The 21,220-nt window shown below is 40.4% G+C and overlaps 1 protein-coding gene across 1 annotated transcript in view; it reads left to right on the top strand.

Annotated features, from left to right (window-relative positions):
• vps35 (VPS35 retromer complex component) overlaps positions 1-21,220 on the top strand; it is a 35,050-nt gene that overhangs the window by 6,617 nt on the left and 7,213 nt on the right. The window contains exons 3-11 of the mRNA XM_078262109.1: positions 6,059-6,155; positions 8,153-8,276; positions 9,022-9,204; positions 10,659-10,878; positions 13,653-13,736; positions 14,917-15,026; positions 15,335-15,431; positions 18,169-18,317; positions 19,645-19,852. Of these exons, the coding sequence (XP_078118235.1) occupies positions 6,059-6,155; positions 8,153-8,276; positions 9,022-9,204; positions 10,659-10,878; positions 13,653-13,736; positions 14,917-15,026; positions 15,335-15,431; positions 18,169-18,317; positions 19,645-19,852 (1,272 nt within the window). The remainder of the gene's footprint in view (positions 1-6,058; positions 6,156-8,152; positions 8,277-9,021; positions 9,205-10,658; positions 10,879-13,652; positions 13,737-14,916; positions 15,027-15,334; positions 15,432-18,168; positions 18,318-19,644; positions 19,853-21,220) is intronic.

The raw sequence follows: 21,220 nt of genomic DNA, 5'->3' as shown, positions 1-21,220 counted from the left end.
CCTATATTAGACAGACGACAAAAAGAGGAAGGGAAAGATGTGGAGCGGGACAGAGGGGGATATTAGGTTCATATAGGACTGGCAAATAGACTCCAATGGCTTTTCCTTTTGACAACTTTTTAAAATTTTTTTAACCAAGTAGGCCTATACTGTGTTTTCATTAAATGTTGAAATTTTTACTATATCCTGTGTTCTTATTACTGTATAGATTTAATACTCCATTGCTATGGAAATAAGCCTGTTGTTCAAAATGATCCTGATTATGCCCTCGGGTGCTTGATTAAATAAAATATGTGGCAGCCGTTGTATGCAGTAAACTTTCTTTTAACAAGCCTGTTGTACTGATACGATGACCAGTTCTAGTTTTAGTGCTAGTAGGCCTATTAACAGGTGCAGATTAATTCAGGTAGGACTGTGTGTAGGCTATACATATTTTATTATGTGTATTATGAGGTGGTCTGCAAAAAATTGTGATTACAAATAGTGGTCCACACACACAAAGTTTGAAAACCCCTGGACTTGAAGATCAACAATAGTCACTCGTGACTGACTTTGACATTTCCAAGTGTACAAAGCACAGCATCAATAACATCTAAAAAAGCGGCAGAATGAGGACACAGCCACAAATACCCACAATAAAGTGCAAAGTGACCAGACATGTTTGAATACATGATCAACATTCAGTGTTTCCTTTAGGATTTTTTTTTTAGCAGTGGGGGCAGGTCTGTCGTAACAACAAACCCCCCGCCCTCCGCGCCACACCGCCAAATGTTTTACATATGAAACGGAAGCGACACAAACTAATATATTAATTCACCTCTATTCACACACAATGAGGTATATTTTCAGTTGTGATTGAACTGTATTTTTTGAAGAACTATAGATGGATTTCTCGGCAACGTCATCACTGCTTGCGCACGCAACCGGGGGGCAGAATGAAGACGTGTTTTGTGTAGCTAATAGTAGTAGTAGCAGCAGCATAGACAACAACAATTAACCACGCACCCTTGGCATTTTGACTTACGCTAGTAAGTCAAAATGCCAAGGAGTTGTTGCGTGGTTAATTGTACAAACAGAGCCAGTGATGGGTGCCTGATGTTTAACATACCTAGGGGGAAGCATGCTTTTGCCAAAAACCGGCGGAGGTTATGGCTTCAAGCCATAAGAAGGGCAGATTGGGGTCATATGCAAGAGTCAGGCTCCCATTGTATCAATCAGAAAAGTTGCAGCTGGTTCAGTTGCTAAGTGATATCTACCTGTCAGGGCTGTAGTACTCGAGTGCGGACCATAGACAGTTAAAGGTCCGGACTCGAGACAAGTTTAGACTGCTAGCTAAAGCTACGCCAATGTTTTGCTAACGTTAGCGCAACAGCATTAGCCTAGCCTGCTAGGTAAATATTACGACTGCCTTCGGAGTTTCTTATATCTGCGTCCACGTTGTCAACATAAGACCTGTGGTGTTAGTGCTCCTTTGTACCATCATTTTATTGAATTAAATATTAAACTTCGCTCCTACAAGATGGGTGGGTTTTTATTACATTACACTCAAAGCTAACTGGCTATAGTTAGCCTGTACGTATGCTAATGTATGACATTAGCTAACGTTGCCGAGACAGCGGCAGTAGTAGAGGGCGACTCTCGCCCACAATCAACCTCTGCTACTAAAAACAGTCAACCTGCAGTGATGTTTTGAAATGGAGACGCACATCGTACCTTTTCCCGGAAATCCTGGCAATTATTTTAAGGCATAAACCAACCATAGGGGTACACTCAGGGGTAACCCTGCTGCTGACATTGGCTATTACATTAGCCTAAAATGATAATTATAGCCATACATATATATCACAGTAACACTGCAAAATTAAAGACAGACAAACCGATCTAACTAAAATCACGTTTTATTGAGTCAGCACTTGTATATAAACAATAAGGAAAGCTTCAATACTTAAGGTATTGTGAATGTGAGCGGCAGCCAACATTGCATTATGTCGGCAGGATAATTTAAAAGGCAACTGCGACAACATTTATTGTACAGCCCTATTTCTGATACCGTGGTGGCAGAAATTTTGCCATGGTGGGCCGCCACTACAAAATCAACATAGAGGAAACACTGAACATCTCTTCCATCGTAACACAAATTGTCCCCGTCAGCAGCATAGACATCATCATTATCATCATCATCACCGTCATCGCCGTCCACACAAACCACATCATATCGCTAACTAAACTAAACTACAAACTTCAAAAAATTCAAAATTTAAGTGAATTTAGGGGGTTACCTCCTCCTCTCCCGGACAGAGTTTACAAGTGAAATGGCTGTGGGGATGAAGGAGTGCTTGTACCTGTTACTCTTAATCACAGGGAATCTGAACCTAGAGCCAGAAGGCAAAATCTGAGTAAAGAGGGTGATCGCTGTTGGACAGAATGGCTTCAGCCTTCTTCCCTACTTGTCTGTTGAACAAATCAGTTAGCATACTCTGCTGTACCCCCAAGATCTTGCTGCTCACTTTCACTATCCTGGATAGTGCGTTTTTGGCCTTGATGCTGAGGTTCCAGTACCAACAGATTAAAGAAAAGGTTAAAACGGGCTCAATATAACATCTGTTAAATAGGATCATGAGGGTCTTGTCAACATGAAACTAAGATAACTTCCGGAGGCGGAACAAACGTTGCTGGCTCTTTTTGCATAGCCTCTCAGTGTTATAATTAAAATTCAGCTTGTCATCAATAAAAATCCCCAGGTACTTGTAGTTATCTACAAAGTCTACCATCTGTCCCTTGATGATCGTACTCTCAGGGGGTTGATGGCTTGTGCACAATGTAACAATGATCGTTTAAATTTTTGCAGTAAGACTGTAGGTGAAACACTGCTTAAGCTAGACTAGACAGATAAACAATCGGGCACTAATACTAGGGCAGTGCAATTAATCAAATTTGTTATGATTACGATTTCGGCCCCCAACGATCACAAAAACGGAGTAATCGAGAAAAAAAGATTATTTTGCACATTGCTTCCGCTATATACACTCTGTATTATGTCTTAGCAGTTAGCGAACACCTGAGTGTATGAGGTAGTGTACAGTAGTAGACAAGAAGAATCAGAAAGGGTTTTTATTGCTAAGTACGTTTTTTAACACATACAAGGAATTTGTTTTGGTGTTGTTGGTGCACGTCACACATTCTTTAGATTGAATATTAAACAATATAAGTATAGGTACAAACAATATAAGTATAAGTATATTTACACAGTATGTATTAAGTTAAAAATAAAGAATAAATAAAGATATAAATAAAAAATAAAGAGCAAAGAGCATTACAGCAGAGAGAGAACAGTGGCATGAAGGTGGAGTGTCAGGGTAGTTTCCGGGCCTTGTTAATAAGGCTAGTGGCGGAGGGGAAAAAGCTGTTCATGTGACGTGAGGTTTTGGTCCTGATGGACCTCAGCCTCCTGCCAGAGGGGTCGGCCACAATCTTTCCAGCACGCTTCAGAGTCCTGGTGGTGTATAGGTCCTGGAGCGGCAGCAGATTGCAGCCAATCACCTTCTCTGCTGACCGAATGACACACTGCAGTCTGCCCTTGTCCTTGGCAGTGCTAGCAGCGTACCAGATGGTGATGGAGGACGTGAGGATGGACTCAATGATGGCTGTGTAGAAGTGCACCATCATTGTCTTTGGCAGGTTGAATTTCTTCAGCTGCCGCAGGAAGTACATCCTCTGTTGTGCTTTCTTCACGAGGGAGCTGATGTTCAGCTCCCACTTGATGTCCTGCGAGATGGTAGTTCCCAGGAAGTGGAAAGACTCCACAGTGTCAATTGTGGAGCCACAGAGGGTGATGGGGGCAGGTGGGGCTGGGTTCTTTCTGAAGTCCACAACCATCTCTACTGTCTTTAGAGCGTTGCCACCTGTAGGTGGACTCGTCACCATCAGAGATGAGTCCGATGAGGGAGGTGTCGTCCGCAAACTTCAGAAGCTTGACAGACTGGTGACTGGAGGTGCAGCTGTTGGTGTACAGGGAGAAGAGCAGGGGGGAAAGAACACAGCCCTGAGGGGATCCGGTGCTGATGGTCTGTGAGTCGGAAACATGTTTCCCCAGCTTCACATGCTGCTCCCTGTCAGACAGGAAGTCAGTGATCCACCTGCAGGTGGAGTCAGGCACGCCTAGCTGGGAGAGTTTCTCCTGGAGCAGAGCCGGGATGATGGTGTTAAAGGCATAGCTGAAGTCCACAAACAGGATCCTGGCGTAGGTTCCTGCGGAGTCCAGGTGCCGGAGGATGTAGTGGAGGGCCAGGTTGACTGCATCGTCTACAGACCTGTTGGCTCTGTAGGCAAACTTCAGGGGGTCCAGGAGGGTGTCAGTGATGTCTTTTGAGGTGTGAAAGCACAAGGTGCTCAAAGGACTTCATAACCACAGAGGTCAGGGCGACGGTTCTGAAGTCATTATTATGGGAAGTGAGGCTCTCCCGTGTGTAGAAAAGTACCGTAAGTGGCAGCTGCCGCTGACACAGTGACGCACATGCTCTTCCATGGGTAGTGAAGCTACAGTAGTCAGTGTTTTATGTTCGCTGCAAAGACAAACTAAATCACCTGATTAATGCAACGTAATCACGACGTCTCCCGGCCATCTTTCACCGCAGAAAGCTGCTACCAGCCAGGCTAAAGCTAACATAGTTAGCCTAAAGAAACAAGGCGTCTGTCCCAACTAACATTATGGTTCGGAGCTGCGACGCTGGAAACGTAACACTAATCTACAACAGCAGTCTGTTTCTGATATAATGTCATTTACACTGATTTAAGTGCTCTTGGATACACAGTTTGTTGCAGGAGTGTGACATGCAGGCTCTGCATGCACAGCAAACTAACAATCATGATCAATTTTAATCAGTTTATCAAACAACCAAAGCAGGCCCCGCTAGTCGACCACAACCTGAAATTTAGAGGAAGCAACATGCATTATTATCATTCACTTTAGCCTGGATTGATATTATATGAATACAATGGTGTCATGTCAGTCAACCAGTGTATTTATTCCTAATTTCCCTCTCCAAAATCACTTAAGAAGAGTAATCACAGCGCTTACTTGCTTTGGTTTTTGTAAAGCATTAAAGTTCAACAAAGACTGTTTCACATAAGAACATTTCCTTTTTTCATTTTATTTTCTTTGTAGATGCACTCCCCTACAAAATCAACCCAGTAGTTGAGAATGATTTAGTATTTCTAAATAGGGCTATTTATGTCCTCTTGTAAAAATTAGTCTTTTTTTCATATCGCAATATATATTGCAGGGGGAAAAAATATCGCAATGTAAGTTTTTTTCCAATATCGTGCAGGCCTAGTATCCACAGCCTGCCTATACTTGGTCCTGATGGCTTTCAGATTTGATGATATAGCGTCTTTCTCGTGTGGATATGACGTCCCTCCAGGTACAGGATACTGCTGAAGAAATTCGGTCCATATGTCTATATATTTTGACTGGCAGGACTTCCAGTCCACGCCCTGTTGTGCCACCTCCTTGTCTGTCCAGACAAAATTGTCAGCTTTTGTTGCTTCGCTTAGCCATGTTTTGGTTTCGTCCTACTAGGGAGAGGAGAGGGAGAGAGGAGGAGGAGAGGGAGAGAAGTAGAAGGAAGGTTCTACGCAGGCGCGCGGACTTGATGGTGTTGTGTGGCAGTGCGTCACATTACCCCCTAGCCGCCTGGTGTGCATACTAAATCGAATTCCACACACTTGCGTCACCATATGCACGTAGATTTCCCCCCCAAAACGCTTGTCTAAAAAGTGATAACACAACGCCACTTTTGTGTTTTTTTCTTCAGATCGTTTCCGTCTAAACATAGCCTAAATGTTGTGTTTACTTGAAACCTCGTGATGCATTCAAAGTTATTGTAAAATACCCTTTTCTCATCTGTTTGTCATTAAACAGCAATTTACTGGTGATATAAGGTATTATTGTTAAGTTATGATTACATTTTTAATAAATCATTTAAATTTCCCCCTTTTTTGTGCTGATCTGAGTTTTGTGATCGATTGCACCCCTATTCATAGCTTGATTGTGTTGCAGGACAAGAACAAGCTGATGGATGCACTGAAGCATGCCTCTAACATGCTGGGTGAGCTGAGGACCTCCATGCTTTCTCCAAAGAGTTACTACGAGCTCTGTATCCTTGGCGGCTGGTGTGATCCTATCGCAAGATGCTTTCTAGTTGGTGTAATATTTGTTTAAGAAGGCATACTTTCTAGTCTAGTCACTAATATAACATGTCTCTACTTCTATTTACCCTTTCAACCATGTAGAAGTGTTACAGAAATGTTAATGGGTTGTCCTTGTCAGATTTGTACAGTGGCCCTGAGAGGCCACTGCACAGCATCTTAAGACAACACATGCAAATAGACCACAACACGCACCATAAAGACAACACATGCAAATAGACCACAATACTCAACATTAAAAAAAAACATACAAATAGACCACAACATGCAACATAAAGACAACACATGCAAATAAATCACAACACGCACCATAAAGACAACACATGCAAATAGACCACAACATGCAACATAAAGACAACACATGCAAATAGCCCACAACACAATGGAAGTGTTTCCAGGGGACACTTTTAAGGATGCATACATGGCTGCAGATGGTTGAGGTTACAGCTACGGCAATGTCAAGTTTAGACACCGAAACAAAAAAGTTAAATTAAGGAAAAAGATCGCGGATGAGATGAAAACACACCCTGGGAACAAAGTTTTAAAATGATATTCTTTTATTAGCCTAGGCTTTGTGAGATTTAAAGTTACAGCTGAATGATCGATTACGATGACTTCTTGAGCTCGGCTAGTCGGTGGTGTAACGTACTGTGGTAAAGTTGGTTTTATATTGGACATTGGATATTTGACCCATTCGAACAATCTATTATGCAGCTTGACCTTTTGACCTATCCATCTAAAAACACATCTGATGAACTCAGCTAACTGCCCTACACATAACACAAAACTTATTTTTTCAAAAAACCCACCCATTGATTTTATAAATATTTTTTACTCTCAAAAAATGCTATGAATCTAGTTATATCTAAGAAGCTTTGTGTTATGTGTAGGGCAGTTAGCTGAGTTCACAATGTGTTTTGAGATGGAAAGGTCAAAAGGTCAAGCTGTGTGTTGAATAGCCAACGTTCAATATAAAACCAACTTTACCACGGTACGTTACATCACTGACTAGCCGAGTTTAAGAAGTCATCAAAATCGATCAATCCGCAGCAGTTGTAATGTTAAATCTTGCAAAGCCTAGGCTAATATAAGAATATAATTTTAATACTTCATTCCCCAGGTGTGTTTTCATCCCAACCACCATCTTTTTCCTTAATTTAACTTTTTGTTTCGGTGTCTAAACTTGACGTTGCCATAGCTGTAAACTCATCCATCTGCAGACACGTGTGCATCACTTAAGTGTCCCCTGGAAACACTTCCGTTGTGCTGTGGGCTATTTGCATGCATTGTCTTATTGTTGTGTGTTGTGGTTTATTTGCGTGCGTTTTCTTATTGTTGAGTGTTGTGGTCTATTTGCATGTGTTGTCTTTATGGTGCGTGCTATGATCTATTTGCTTGTGCTGTCTTTATGGTGCGTATTGTGGTTGTGGTTTATTTGCGTGAGTTTTCTTTATGTTGAGTGTTGTGGTTTATTTGCATGTGTTTTTATGTTGCGTGTTGTGGTCTATTTGCATGTGTTGTCTTTATGTTGCATGTTGTGGTCTATTTGCATGTGTTGTCTTTATGTTGCGTGTTGTGGTCTATTTGCATGTGTTGTCTTTATGGTGCGTGTTGTGGTCTATTTGCATGTGTTGTCTTTATGGTGCGTGTTGTGGTCTATTTGCATGTGTTGTTGTTGTTGCATGCCACTTCTGCTATAAAAAGTTTTATTATAAATGAAACTACTCAACCATATATAGGCCTACAAGTCCAGCTGAAATGATTAGACTTTAACTTAGTAAAAGATCATACATTTTTAGAATAGAGAATTGAGTGTTTATTCAAAAATAAAGCCAGTTTTCGAGTGTAACTACAGTAAGTGGTGTATTGGGTTCAGAGTGCTAGCATATTTTTGTATGTGGATGATTCGTGATGGGTTTGCACTGGTCCCTAACAGTCTTTTCAGATATGGCTATATCTGACGAACTCCACTACCTAGAAGTTTATCTGACTGATGAGTTTGCCAAAGGACGCAAGGTGGCAGATCTCTATGAGCTGGTCCAGTATGCAGGCAACATCATCCCCAGACTGTGAGTATCGCCTTATTAACTGAACTTCTTTCAAACATCAAGTAGTTTCATGAAGTAGAAAGGATTCAGACCCTTAATTTAAATTGAAGAAATGTTTTTCTTTAGCCAATCTAAACATATTGCATTTTTAATACATTGTTCTAAATTAGGGCTGCACAATATTTACTATTGAGTGTAAAAATTACACTATTACAGAACAAAATGGAATAATGACCAGGGAATTGCTGAGGCTGTATATCAAAGAGAGATGGAAAAACAGTTAAATGATAAAATAACCAGTCAAAAGTGGTAAAATGTGTGAAAACTTTTTTTCACTTCTCGTTTTAATTTATTGGTGTGAACTTTGTTGAAAGAAAAATTGGTTTGGTTGTCATCATTCCTAAATTGACTTGTCCAAAGATGCAAATATCTGGAGAATCAGGCAACACATTCTGGGACCTGCTGCCAGAAGGATTAACAGGAAATAAGAGACAAGCCATATTAAAACCACATTCATCTGTGGACAGGATTGCTGTAAATGATCTCCAGCTACACTGTATAGTCACTCACTAATAAAATAGAAAAGTTATTTCAAAATAGAAGAACACTTCATAACGTATTGTAGTCATAACACGAGGTATGGGCCGGTCCGGATTGACTTGCCGTTGGGTCTGGATGCGGACTTTAAGAGGGCTTGCTTTAAAGTGTTGGAAAATGTGAACTTCTTATCAGATCAAGCCTCTTTGCTTTGCCTCTCTCTCCGCAGCTATCTGCTAATCACAGTGGGTGTGGTGTACGTTCGCTCCTTTCCCCAGTCTCGTAAGGACATTCTTAAGGACCTGGTTGAGATGTGTCGTGGTGTCCAGCACCCACTGAGGGGCCTCTTCCTCAGAAACTACCTGTTGCAGTGCACCCGCAACATACTGCCAGATGATGGAGAGCAGCCAGAGTAAGCAAGGCCATCTTTTTATCTTTGTATCTGATTGGTAAACCAGTTTAAAACCCTTCCTGAGAGCCCAACCCAGTCCTCGAGGTGATCCATAAGAATATCATGGCCAGTTGTTTCAAACGCAGCACTTAAATCCAAAAGAATCAGAACAAAGCCCTTATTTGCATCAGTGCTAATTTGGAGGTCACTGCCAACTTCAACAAAGGCTGCTCTGGGCTGTGGTTATCCCTGAAACATGATTGAAACATAAAAAAACGTGATTTTCATCCAGGAAACAATGTTGGTTAAAAACAAATGTTTCATGTATCTTGCTTAAAAAGGAAATATTTGATATAGGTCTAAAGTTACTTAATGCTGCAGAGGGACGAAAGGAAAAAAGCCAGGATTTGACAGAGTGAGACCTCTTCCTGCAGCTCTCCCTCTTCCCTATCTGTCCCACGGGCATATGCATGCGCAGAGCAGCCAATAGAAAGCTATTGCACTCTCTCTGAAATGACCTGTGATTAACCAAAGTCTCCTGTCACGCCTAGATTATTCAAAGCCTGAGGACAGAGCCAAGAGGATGTGCGGAAATCTAGTTTTCTCTCAGACCACTTAAATAACAAAATGCTGAAATATGATGTTTTAATAATTGTGCGTGCACATCATAATTGTATGGGATTTAATAAGTGCCTACCACAGCTTTAAAACTTTACTGTCAAAGTTTGACCTTTTCAGTAGGCGTTTTACAACTGCAGTTTTTTTTGAAGGCATGAAAAATCCTGTTCCAAGGGATTTGTCAATAATCTCTCCAACAGAGTTAAAAACAATTAAAACAATTGTAAAAGTGTATTTCAGACAGGGTCAAGACAACAGGTAACAAGTTTACTCTGAAACAGTCTTGCAGAGTTCAGGGTCTGAAATTGTTCTGAATTTTTTTTTTAGGTTGATTATCATAGTTGTGAGAACAATTTCTGCTCTAATAGAAGACATTCGATTAGTAAAGAATTTAGCAAATTCCTCACATTTTGCAGGGGATGCTTGACTGAAAAAGGTGAAAGACTGGGCCAAGATTCAACAGTTGGAGGATATAAATCCAGAAAATTCAAATTAAAGCATGAATTGGGTTTAGGAGGTCGATAAATAACAGCAAGGATGACTGGATCTGTACCAAAAATGTTCAACATAAGTCTCTGAAAGCTTGAGCAATTGTTAATAGATAGTAGAGTGTATAATTCAGCCAGCTGCCTGGGTTTATTTGGCTTGAACCAGGTCTTAGGAGCACAACATCAAGGTATCTAGAAGTAATACAATCATTTAGAATAAAAATCTTATTAGAAAGAGACCTGACATTAAACAAGGGACATGCCGTCATTAATGAAGGAGGCACGATTCCAGAACCGGTTCACTTTTATTAGAGTGTTATATTAGAGAATATTTTGACATGCATCCCTTTTCTAAACGTAACTCCACAGGGGAACAGAGGAGATGACCGGTGATATCAATGACTCCATCGACTTTGTCCTTCTGAACTTTGCCGAAATGAACAAGTTATGGGTTCGAATGCAGCATCAGGGTCACAGCCGAGACCGGGAGAAGAGAGAAAAGGAACGACAAGAGCTCAGGATTCTGGTGGGCACCAACCTAGTTCGCCTCAGCCAGCTGGAGGGTGTCAACGTGGACAAGTACAAACAGGTGTGTCTTTGTTTGTGTCTGTTGTTTTCTAAGAAGATTCATTTTACAATTGGATCCTTACAGTGGCGATATTTGTCTGCAGCGATACAACTTTAGTTTACACTCTTTTCTTCCATTGGTTTAAATAAGATTAGAAAGATATGATACTGTTTAATTAAGGATCACCTTTAGGCTACAAAATAAATTGCAGTAAAAGTATATACTAGTGTCTATAGATGGCACTTTGCAGCCTGTGCATCAAACTGATGAACAGTTATAAATATACAATCACCTTCCTCTATATTGCCTCACCAGAATTAACCAGAAAAGTGGACAAAATGCCAATAATTAAACAAAAATTACGATAAATAAAGTCTCTGACACAATGGCAGGTGCAACTAGCATTGTGAAGCTACATAAATTAAATAGCCTGCGACTTCTTATAGAATTAACTGTAACATAAACATTACCAAAGCAGACAACACAGATAGATAGATAGATGCGGCGGCTGCGTCGAGGAGTAAACCTCTATATATGGGCGCCCGCTCTACCAGGTGAGCTAACCAGGCGCCCAGAAATTGAGATTTTGTCACAATGATGATTAATTAAGGAAACGGATGCTACAAACAGCCCCAGCTGTGCGTAATAACAGCGTTCTGTCACTGTTGGTGAACCTCACTGATGCACCATAAGCTTAGTTTCCATCTACCTGTCAATCGAATTATCTGACATTCGGTAAAAAAACTCATGCGAATAAAGCCAGTGAAAGTGTGTTTCCATCCAACGGCTTTAAAGCGAATAAAAACCTGTGTGTAATGACGTCACATGCTGTTTTGTGGTCAAATTAGTATATTGAATTGATTTGAGACATTTTATGGTGTTTCCATTCACTGAATCGCACAACATTCAAGCAAACATTTGCAAACAAAGTTTTGCTAGACAAAATGGATCGTGCCGTCTACCTACAAATGATTAATAATTGCACAAGTTGTAAGAGTGCTTATGTGCCAGCTGATGGCGACATATCAAGCTATAATAAGAAAACAACGACGCTATCAACACATTGCTATGATGATGCAGATACATGTAAATGCCCGACGACAACGGAGGCGGCCTGTGGTGTGGGAACGAGAGCGCTCCAAAGAGTTCTGGGAGATCGTGGTTTAGAGACACTTAACGGAAACCCTTTGGTTGAAGCATTTTCAGATTTGACCATATTGCGTAATTTTATTGGCCCGTCCCTTAACCCAGATAAGCCATGGCCCTCCGGTTCCAATCGAGAAGTGTATAAAAACTGGCTACATGCGCATAGTACAGAGTGGTAGGCGAAACATTTGGGGTCAGCAAAACCACCTCACGGGTGGACTCACATCCTGCAATTAGACCTGCTGAAGGCTGCAGGGATTTTGTCAATAGAAAGGGCTGGCCATCAATCGTACTACAGGCTGTAGTAGACAGTCGTTGCATCTTAAGGCACATTTGCGTCGGCACTACCAGTAGTGCGCATTGGGCGCGCGGTCTTCACCACTTCTGACCTGTACAGGTGCGTCTGTTTAACCATAAAATTACCTAAAACGTAATCGCAATTCATTATTTATTCAGTAACTGACATTTCCATCAGTGTTTTATCGCATAAGCCGTATATTGATGAGACCGAATGTATAAACTTTGAGTCGATATTCATGAAATTCAATAAAAAAAATTCTGTTTCCATGAGGCATTTTTCATTTGATATCACTTAATTTGCATCAAAACGTGTGGATGGAAACATAGCTATAGTTAGTCAAACTGCACTTCTTTGCTGTATTTCCTACTGACAGGTTAATGAGTGGAGGAGCAAGTATTGATATGCAAGTGGATGTTTAGGGGACTTCTACGTACATTTAACTGCGCGAGTGGAAATGTGGCTTGTCATGTGCGCTCAGCTCCACAATGATTGAGATTTATAAAACGCCATCAGGCTTTTGTGCAGCTTTAGAAATCTGACAAAAAGAATGCGTATGCATATTTCTGTCTTTGTGTGTAGCCTACACTCTGTTTTTGTCGTGAATCCACACAGAGTTTTATGCATCTGGCCTCTGGTCGGCCCGTGCTAAATTTCTGTCAAACTATCATCATAAATAGCAGGTTTTACCGCTGGTTTCACTTGATGTTGCCCAATAAGAATCCAGAATCTCAACAAAAGACTAAAACTGATGTGGAACTTTCTGTTGTAGCCGCTATTGCGTAGCTTGACATTGCCAGACCAATTCACATTTGGTGATGTAAAATGTGCATCTGACACAGCAAATAAAATATGAGCTTGCAGATTTGTCTGGTTCCCAGGCAAAGTAAAAACACCTTTTAACTTTTAAATTGCTACACCATCACAGCTCATCTCTGCACGCTGTAGTCTGTTCGCATATATCCGTTGCTCAGAGCTACATCATATATGGCATTGCTCTAATTGGTTGTAGGTCTATCCAATTGCATCCAAAGGCATTTAGGTTTACTCCTGTTGATAAGGCCCCTTGGAAATCGCAAATGAACTGAGTTTCCATACTATTTCTCATTTGCAATTTGGTCTGGTGATGTCAGGCTACCGCTGTGATGTCTGTCGAGAGCTTTTCAGAATCTTTTTTTTTTTCGTCCTTTATGTGTTTGTTTATTCTAGGACGTTGCTGCTTTTCCCTCGTTTGTGTTTTTATTTGCTACATTTGACATGTATCATGACACATACTGTACAACCATTTAGCTGTGTGGGCAGTTTGGCATCTGTCTGGTAATACTGTTTCCCTCTTTGTTTCTCTCCAAAGATTGTTCTTTCAGGAGTGCTGGAGCAGGTTGTGAACTGCAGAGACTCGTTGGCTCAGGAGTATCTAATGGAGTGCATCATTCAGGTAGACACCTAGGATTCAAGGTTTTATTATTGTCATTATACAATACAGCATTGCACAATGACATGTTGTTGTAGCCCCATCCATGCTACACACACACATGTATAAACAGTTTTTTTTTCTTGTTTATTTATTCAGGTAATTTCATTGAGACACAGGTTCTCATTCTCAAGAGAGACCTGTTAACAACATAGAACAAGCTATATAAAAGTGTTGTTTATAGTACTATATGTAGGTGTATGAAAACTATACACTGTGTAAAATGAGAATTTTAAAAGTTCAGGAAGCAGGATAGTGGTATGGTTATGTGTAAAAGCAGCACAACAGAAAGCTCCATGTTATTCATTTATGGTGGCGTGCAGAGGACGAGGTGGAGTTAAAGCTCTGTAATCTGGTGGTACAACACTAGATGCTTCTGTTTCCTAAAATCACCAATCAGCTTCTTGGTTTTGCTGACGTTGAGCAGTAGCTTGTTTTCTGCGCACCGCCCTGCAAGATTGATGATTTCCTCATTTTCTCTTAAATGCGCTCTTAAACTTTGACCTTCTCACTGTGTGTTTTCACTTCATCAAAGGTGATTGGAACATTTTGGTCGCCTAAAAATGTCCTGTTATGCGTTCAGTAGAACCTGCTAGCTATTGCTAGCGTTAACTGCTGACTTAAAGGAAAGTTTTCTGTGTACTACAGTACATGCAGGTGATCGGCGCCTGTATCCGGAGGTCCGTGTTGTCCGCCGATAAAACTCCGCTGGATGACTCCCTTCAGCTAGTTGAAAATCGGTGACTTTCCCTCTTTAGCGTATAGCTTAGCGCAGCACCATTGAAACCATAAATGACACTGGCTTAGCTGCATCATCCTCCCCAGCTCCACCTTCTTGTCCAAAAATCATCCATTCTGGTTTAAAAAAAACAAAAACAAGGGCCAAATTGCCAAACTCAAGGCTTCAAAATGGCATTTTATTTGGCAATTATCGGATGTAATTCAATGCAATTCTGTGGTTCACCGATAAAGTTTATGGTACTACACTAAATGGTAATGGTATTAATCGTTATGAATAGTAGCAGAAGAGTAGGCTAGATGTTGCACTGAATCCATGTTGTCGGTTGTGTCCATTGTACCTCCACACACTTACTGTATAAGTAAAGCCCTACACTCCTGAACTAAAATAGTCTCATCTTGTAAGGTTTTCCCAGATGAGTTCCACCTTCAGACCCTGAACCCTTTCCTACGTTCCTGTGCTGAGCTCCATCAACATGTCAATGTCAAGAACATCATCATTGCCCTCATTGACAGGTACAATTTGATTCACTGAAAATTAACAAAGCTAATGGAATTCGAATTTGTCCCAGGATAAGTGATAGATTTTAGGGGATACAATAACTGGCCTTTCTCTGTGAAAAGGAAAATAACACTATAAAATGGGACCAGGATCAATAGGATAGTGTACTAAAGAGATTGTACATGTAATAACCAACTCAAAAAATGAGATCTAGTGTAAGGTTACTCTTTAAAGAAGAATTAAATAGTGATCTGTGTTTGTGACCTAAATAGTGGGAATATACTTGGATTTTCTCTGCTAATTTCTCTATTTTGTTTTTCAGACTTGCTCTGTTTGCTCATCGAGAAGATGGCCCTGGTATTCCATCCGAGATCAAACTGTTTGACATCTTCTCTCAGCAAGTGGCTACTGTTATTCAAGTAGGTTATATTCTGTAAGACAAAAAGTCATTCTGTACACACTTAAAGCGTAATTCTTGCCAAAATGCAACCTAGGGTGTTTTTGTGAATGTACCCGAGTCAAACTTTAATTTAAAAGCATAATTAGGACGGAAGTGCCACTTTTAAGATTTACCGTATCTTCGTTTTTCGGTCAAATGGCCTTTTGAATGGGAGTGCTAGGGGCACTTCTATGATAGCATCAAAATCAACATTTTTAAAACACTAAGAAGGCTCGACACAACATGAAACTTTGCTCGAAGTATCACCAGGGGCTCTACACATGAACTCGAGCATTGAGAACATTGTTTGTGTACACAGAGTTTACTAAAAAGAAAAAAGAAAGTAAGTTTGAACAACTTACTTTAGCAGTTGTTGTTGTTGTTTGCCGGCACTACCATCTCCGAATGCAACGTAACAGGGAGGAGAGTAAAGATGGAAAGCTCCTAAAGCTTAGTTCCATATAAATGCACGGATAATTTGTTGTTTTGTCATTAGTGAAAAACAATATTGACCTTGTAGTTGAAAAAGGAACCTCATATAAGAATGACATTTCCTCCTATGGAGTCCGTTCATTCGCATTTGGAGTACACAGAGTTTACTAAAAAAAGGTTTTGAACGACTTACTTTAGCAGTAGTTGGCGCTACCATCTCGCCAGTCAAAAAGTGTCGATCTCCAAATGCGAATGAACGGACTCCATAAAATTATTTCAAATGCCTTGAAATGGCATCCAAAGACTGAATGACGTGGGAAAATAAGGGTCAACTACCATTCGAATGGATCGAAGAATAGCCAAAATGGCAAAGGCTCAACCAATGATCAGCTCCAGGAAAATCAAAGAAGACTTAAAGTTACCTGTGAGTACTGTTACGATCAGAAGAAGGCTATGTGAAGCCCCCGCAAAGTCCCATTGCTGAAAAAAACACATGTACTGAATAGGTTGAAATTTACCAAAGGAGAAATGGTGCAACATTCTGTAGACTGATGAGAGCGAAATTGTTCTTTTTGGGTCTAGGGGCCGCAGACAGTTTGTCCGACGACCCTCATGCACTGAATTCAAGCCACAGTACACTGTGAAGACAGTAAAGCATGGTGGTGCAAAAACCATGTTATGGGGATGTTTCTCATACTGTGGTGTTGGGCCTATTTATCGCATACCAGGGATCATGGATCAGTTTCAATACATCAAAATACTTGAAGACGTCATGTTGCCTTATGCTGAAGAGGAAATGCTTTTTTGAAATGGGTCTTTCAACAAGACAATGACCCAAAACACACCAGTAAGCGAGCAAAGTCTTGTTTCCAGATGAACAAGATTGATGTTATGGAGTGGCCAGCCCAATCCCCAGACCTCAATCCCATAGAAAAATTGTGGGGTGACATCAAAAATGCTGTTTCTGAGGCAAAACCCAGTAACGCAGAGGAATTGTGGAATGTAGTTCAATCGTCCTGGGCTGGAATACCTGTTCATAGGTGCCAGAAGTTGGTCGACTCCACGCAACACAGATGTGAAGCAGTTCTCAGAAATAATGGTTATGCAACTAAATATTAGTGCAGTGATTCAAAGTAAAGCAAACCCTTGAGACATTTTTCAGTTTATACAGTAAATGTTTGAGTTTGTAAAGAAAAATGCAAATACTGCTATTTTTTTGAACAGCCTATTTCTTTGTATAACACAAACTTAATCAATTTTGGTCATGTTTTGATTTGGAATTGAATGTGCAGTGTTCCCAATGCATTGATATTATGGAATTAAAAGCTATTCTAAGGATTTTTAGCATTATTCACTTTTTTAAACACACTGCTATTATTCTGAACACAACTGTAAATATTTTCTAGTTTCTTCTCTCTTCTGTGACAGTAAACTGAATGTCTTGGAGGTTTGGACAAAACAAGACATTTGAGGATGTGATCTTGGGCTTTGGAAAACACTAACATCAAAATTGTATAGATCAAACAACTAATTAAAGGTTCTCTAAGCGATGTTGGGTGACAGCACTTCTTGTTGACGTTCAAAGTATTTTCAAACAAAACGAGGCTAGCTCGCCCCTCCCTCCTCCTCATCCCATCCCCTCTCCCTCCCTTCCGTGCTTCCGCGCACTAACCCCCCCCAACCCCCACCGCCAAATCCTTCTTGTCGGTTATTGGTTGGAACGCTGGAAGACTATTTGTTATGTTTGGTGGTGCAGGTTGGCACAGTTTGTTTTTATTGCCGTTTGTGGAGCCTGGGTTGTCTAAAGAGACCGCGTTTTTTTACAGTGTGTTCAGGGGATAGGCAGCTCGCGGATAGTGAGGAGATGTTTGCTGTATGTGACAAAAAAATGCTGTAGCCTAAAAAATGTGTGCCATCGCTTAGAGCACCTTTAATTAATCAAGAAAATAATCAACAGATGTTGCAGCCCTACAAAAAAGTATAGTAAAATACTATTAAATATTGTTGAGTCAATTTTAAGGTGTAGAAGAGATTTGATAAGATTCACGTCAAAACAACCAAAAAAGTTTATATTCTCCCCCTTTCTGAAGAAAAGAAATCCTCAAATTAAATGAGTCATCCAATCATTGGTCTACATACATTTGTCAACTGCTTACAGTATGATGATTAGGCAAAATGGTCTTACTAAGCTATCCTTGTCCAAGCTATGATGACTCTAAGTTTAAATTTCAAACCGTTGGACTGACCATGCTGACAGTTTCATTCTATGATTCTTCCTCCTCCAGTCTCGCCAGGACATGCCATCAGAGGACGTAGTCTCTTTGCAGGTCTCTCTCATCAACTTGGCCATTAAATGCTACCCTGACCGTGTGGACTACGTAGATAAGGTCCTGGAGAGCACTGTGGAGATATTCAACAAGCTCAACTTGGAACAGTAAGTACAATAGAGTGGTTCCTCATTAAGCCCAGTTCAGACCAAAGATTCGCGCTGAAACTACTTACAACTCACCGGTTTGCAGCGTTCTAAAACCTGCCAGTTCAGTTCAGCTTTTTGTAGCTAAATATGAATGTGGATAACGTTAGTGAGATGCTTGCTACAGTTACATTTCTAGTGATGAATCTGCGATTCACGGCTTTACAAGATTACTTCTATTGGCTGTTGAAACAGGTGATGTCTCTTACGTTCTAAAACCAGCACTAGAGACTCGACCAGCTGAATCGCAGCCACACCATCAACTGTTTTAAGTCAAGCTAAGATGGGCCGGTTCAGACCGCTGAAACTTTTCTCCGCGACGTTCTCAAATCTTTTTGTCTCATCGCGAATATTTGGTCTGAACTGGGCTTTACGGTGTGGACCTGTTTCAAGCAGTAAAAGCAAGATATTGAAGGGTTTAGGGTTTCCCGTATGTTCAAATCGGGCATGTTCATATTTGGGGTTAGGAAAATTCTCTCTGTTTATTATGGTACCAACTTTATTCATTAACCTTAATGTCTTCTTGCTTTATCCTTCATGGCCGTCTCAAAACATGATGAAACAATTAAAAGAGGAGGGTCACCAATATGCAGAGCAAAAGCAGGGATTTAATCATTTTGGTTATTTTAGCTTTCCTATTGTTACCCGCTGTAAAAAATGACAGATATTTTTAATTGAATATATTTAATTGAACTGTAGAAGCCTGCATAAACTGACCAAATTAAAGCAGGTTTTGAACAGGTTAAAACCTTTAAAAGCCAAGATTGTGTTCTTACAGGAAAAACACCTATTAGCTAACGAGACAATTAAGATAAAAATGAAGGTGGCCAGGACAGGTTCTATCATCTTCCTACTCTTTTACCTCTGTAGGTGTGATTATATTAATACATAAATCTATTCCACTGCAGATTGATGATGTAACTGAGGATCCCAACGGTAGATTCTTAATCATACAGGGCCGCATTCTGTCTACAGTCTTAATTAATTAAATGTATATGGACCAACAAAAAAAAAAGAAGAGGTAGAGCGGAAGTTTATTTATTTATTGTACGAGGAATACCTCTTGAGATATGTCATCTCATTTTCGAGAGGGTCCTCAAAGTCTTTGAGTTAGCGTGACCGCAGGCAGTGATCAGAAAGCTGGATACTGTCATACTCATGTTTCATTGTTACTTTATGTAAACCTTTTTATCACAAACATGATCACGCATTTAAATGCACTCTTTGCCTCGCTTGCTTTCACACTTATGTCACACTTCTACCCGTTCCATTCCTTCCCCTCCCCTAGCATAGCGACCAGCAGCGCAGTGTCAAAGGAACTAACCCGACTGTTGAAGATCCCAGTGGATACCTACAACAACATCCTGACCGTGCTGCAGCTCAAGCACTTCCCACCACTCTTCGAGTACTTTGACTACGAGTCACGCAAGAGCATGAGTTGCTATGTGCTGAGCAACACACTGGACTACAACACCACCATTCTGGAACAGGAACAGGTTGGATTCCTCCCTACCACTAAAACACAAGGGCATTAATTGTTGAGGATAGGCAGTCAGACATGCTGCACACCGCTCACTGGCACTGAACATTAGCAGTGGACGTCAACTGCCGCTACACAATTGTCCACAATTAACTTAATTCTGGATTACTGAGTACTGGATTGGGTTGCAACTTTGTTTTAATTGTTAGTAAAGACCTTCATGGTAGTCCCGCCATAGATGGAACTATTTTTTGAAGTAGTGTCAGATTTCATCCTTAGATAGCACCCCCAACAACACTAGATATTGTATGATACAGGCTGTGTCCTGCTTTTATTTGACCCCCCACAGAAACTATTACACTTCACTGTGTGTTGTAAAACGACAGTAGCACGTAATCATGGAACTGAAGTTACATCTAGGCAACTGCTATTTCGCCTCGCCTCATAACTAAATTGGATACTACAGCTAATAATCCCTATATTTACATTCTAGCAGTGCAGACAAGGTTTGCAGTGGTGGAGGTGGTTTTGCTAGATATCTGTCCCTTAAAATGAAAGGTGAATGAGTCTTCATTTTCCTTAACACTATCTTCACTATCAACAATCTCCACTGGCATAATTAGCTTTTAGGAGGAAACGCAAACTGACCAACCACAGTTCTTGCGATTCCCATGGCCCTGTCTAGTTGCATTTTTTTCAAAGGGCACATGTCAGCTCTGGTAGCCTTTGGCGTAACTTTGGCAGCCTTAAGAAATGGGTCCCTAGCTATGCTGTAACCCCTAAATGTACAACGATAGATCAAGTTTTAGTAACGTATACTAAAAAACCTCTGTAGTGCTGCTCAGTCAAAATGTCAATGTAAACAGGAAGTCACTACAGCCTCACAAGTCACTTTTAACATATCTTCCAAAAATAACTGTTTTTTTAGGCGGTCAGGAGACATTTTAAACTTGCCTGACAATCCTTTGTACATGTGGATATATATGTATACACTAAGAAATGTGTCTGAGTTAGTATTATTCATGTAGTCAAAGAGTGAAAGGGGAAATTATTATTAACATTTTTTTATAAAATGTATTTTAATGGTACACCTTTGAATATCTGACTTATAGTTTCCGGGCAGGCTCCAATCTCAAACTATAATAGTTCACATTAATATTGAACAGCATTTGGATGAAGTGTCAGGTCAGATATGTCAACCGTATTACATTTTATACTCTTCACAGGGTCAGATGTTGCTACGCTAGTTTTGATAAGCTAGACCTATGTGTCAATTCCTCATTCCTCCATCATTAAATCATCTTATTGATCGACTGACAGGGCAATACAGCTGTCAAAACGTTTGAATATTCATTCTAAAAAAAACAGAGGTTCAAATATATTT

The sequence above is a fragment of the Sander vitreus genome, chromosome 1 (genome assembly GCF_031162955.1).
Source record: "Sander vitreus isolate 19-12246 chromosome 1, sanVit1, whole genome shotgun sequence".
NCBI lineage: Eukaryota > Metazoa > Chordata > Actinopteri > Perciformes > Percidae > Sander > Sander vitreus.
Note: the sequence above shows the minus strand (reverse complement) of the source record. Positions and strands in the feature narration are given on the sequence as shown.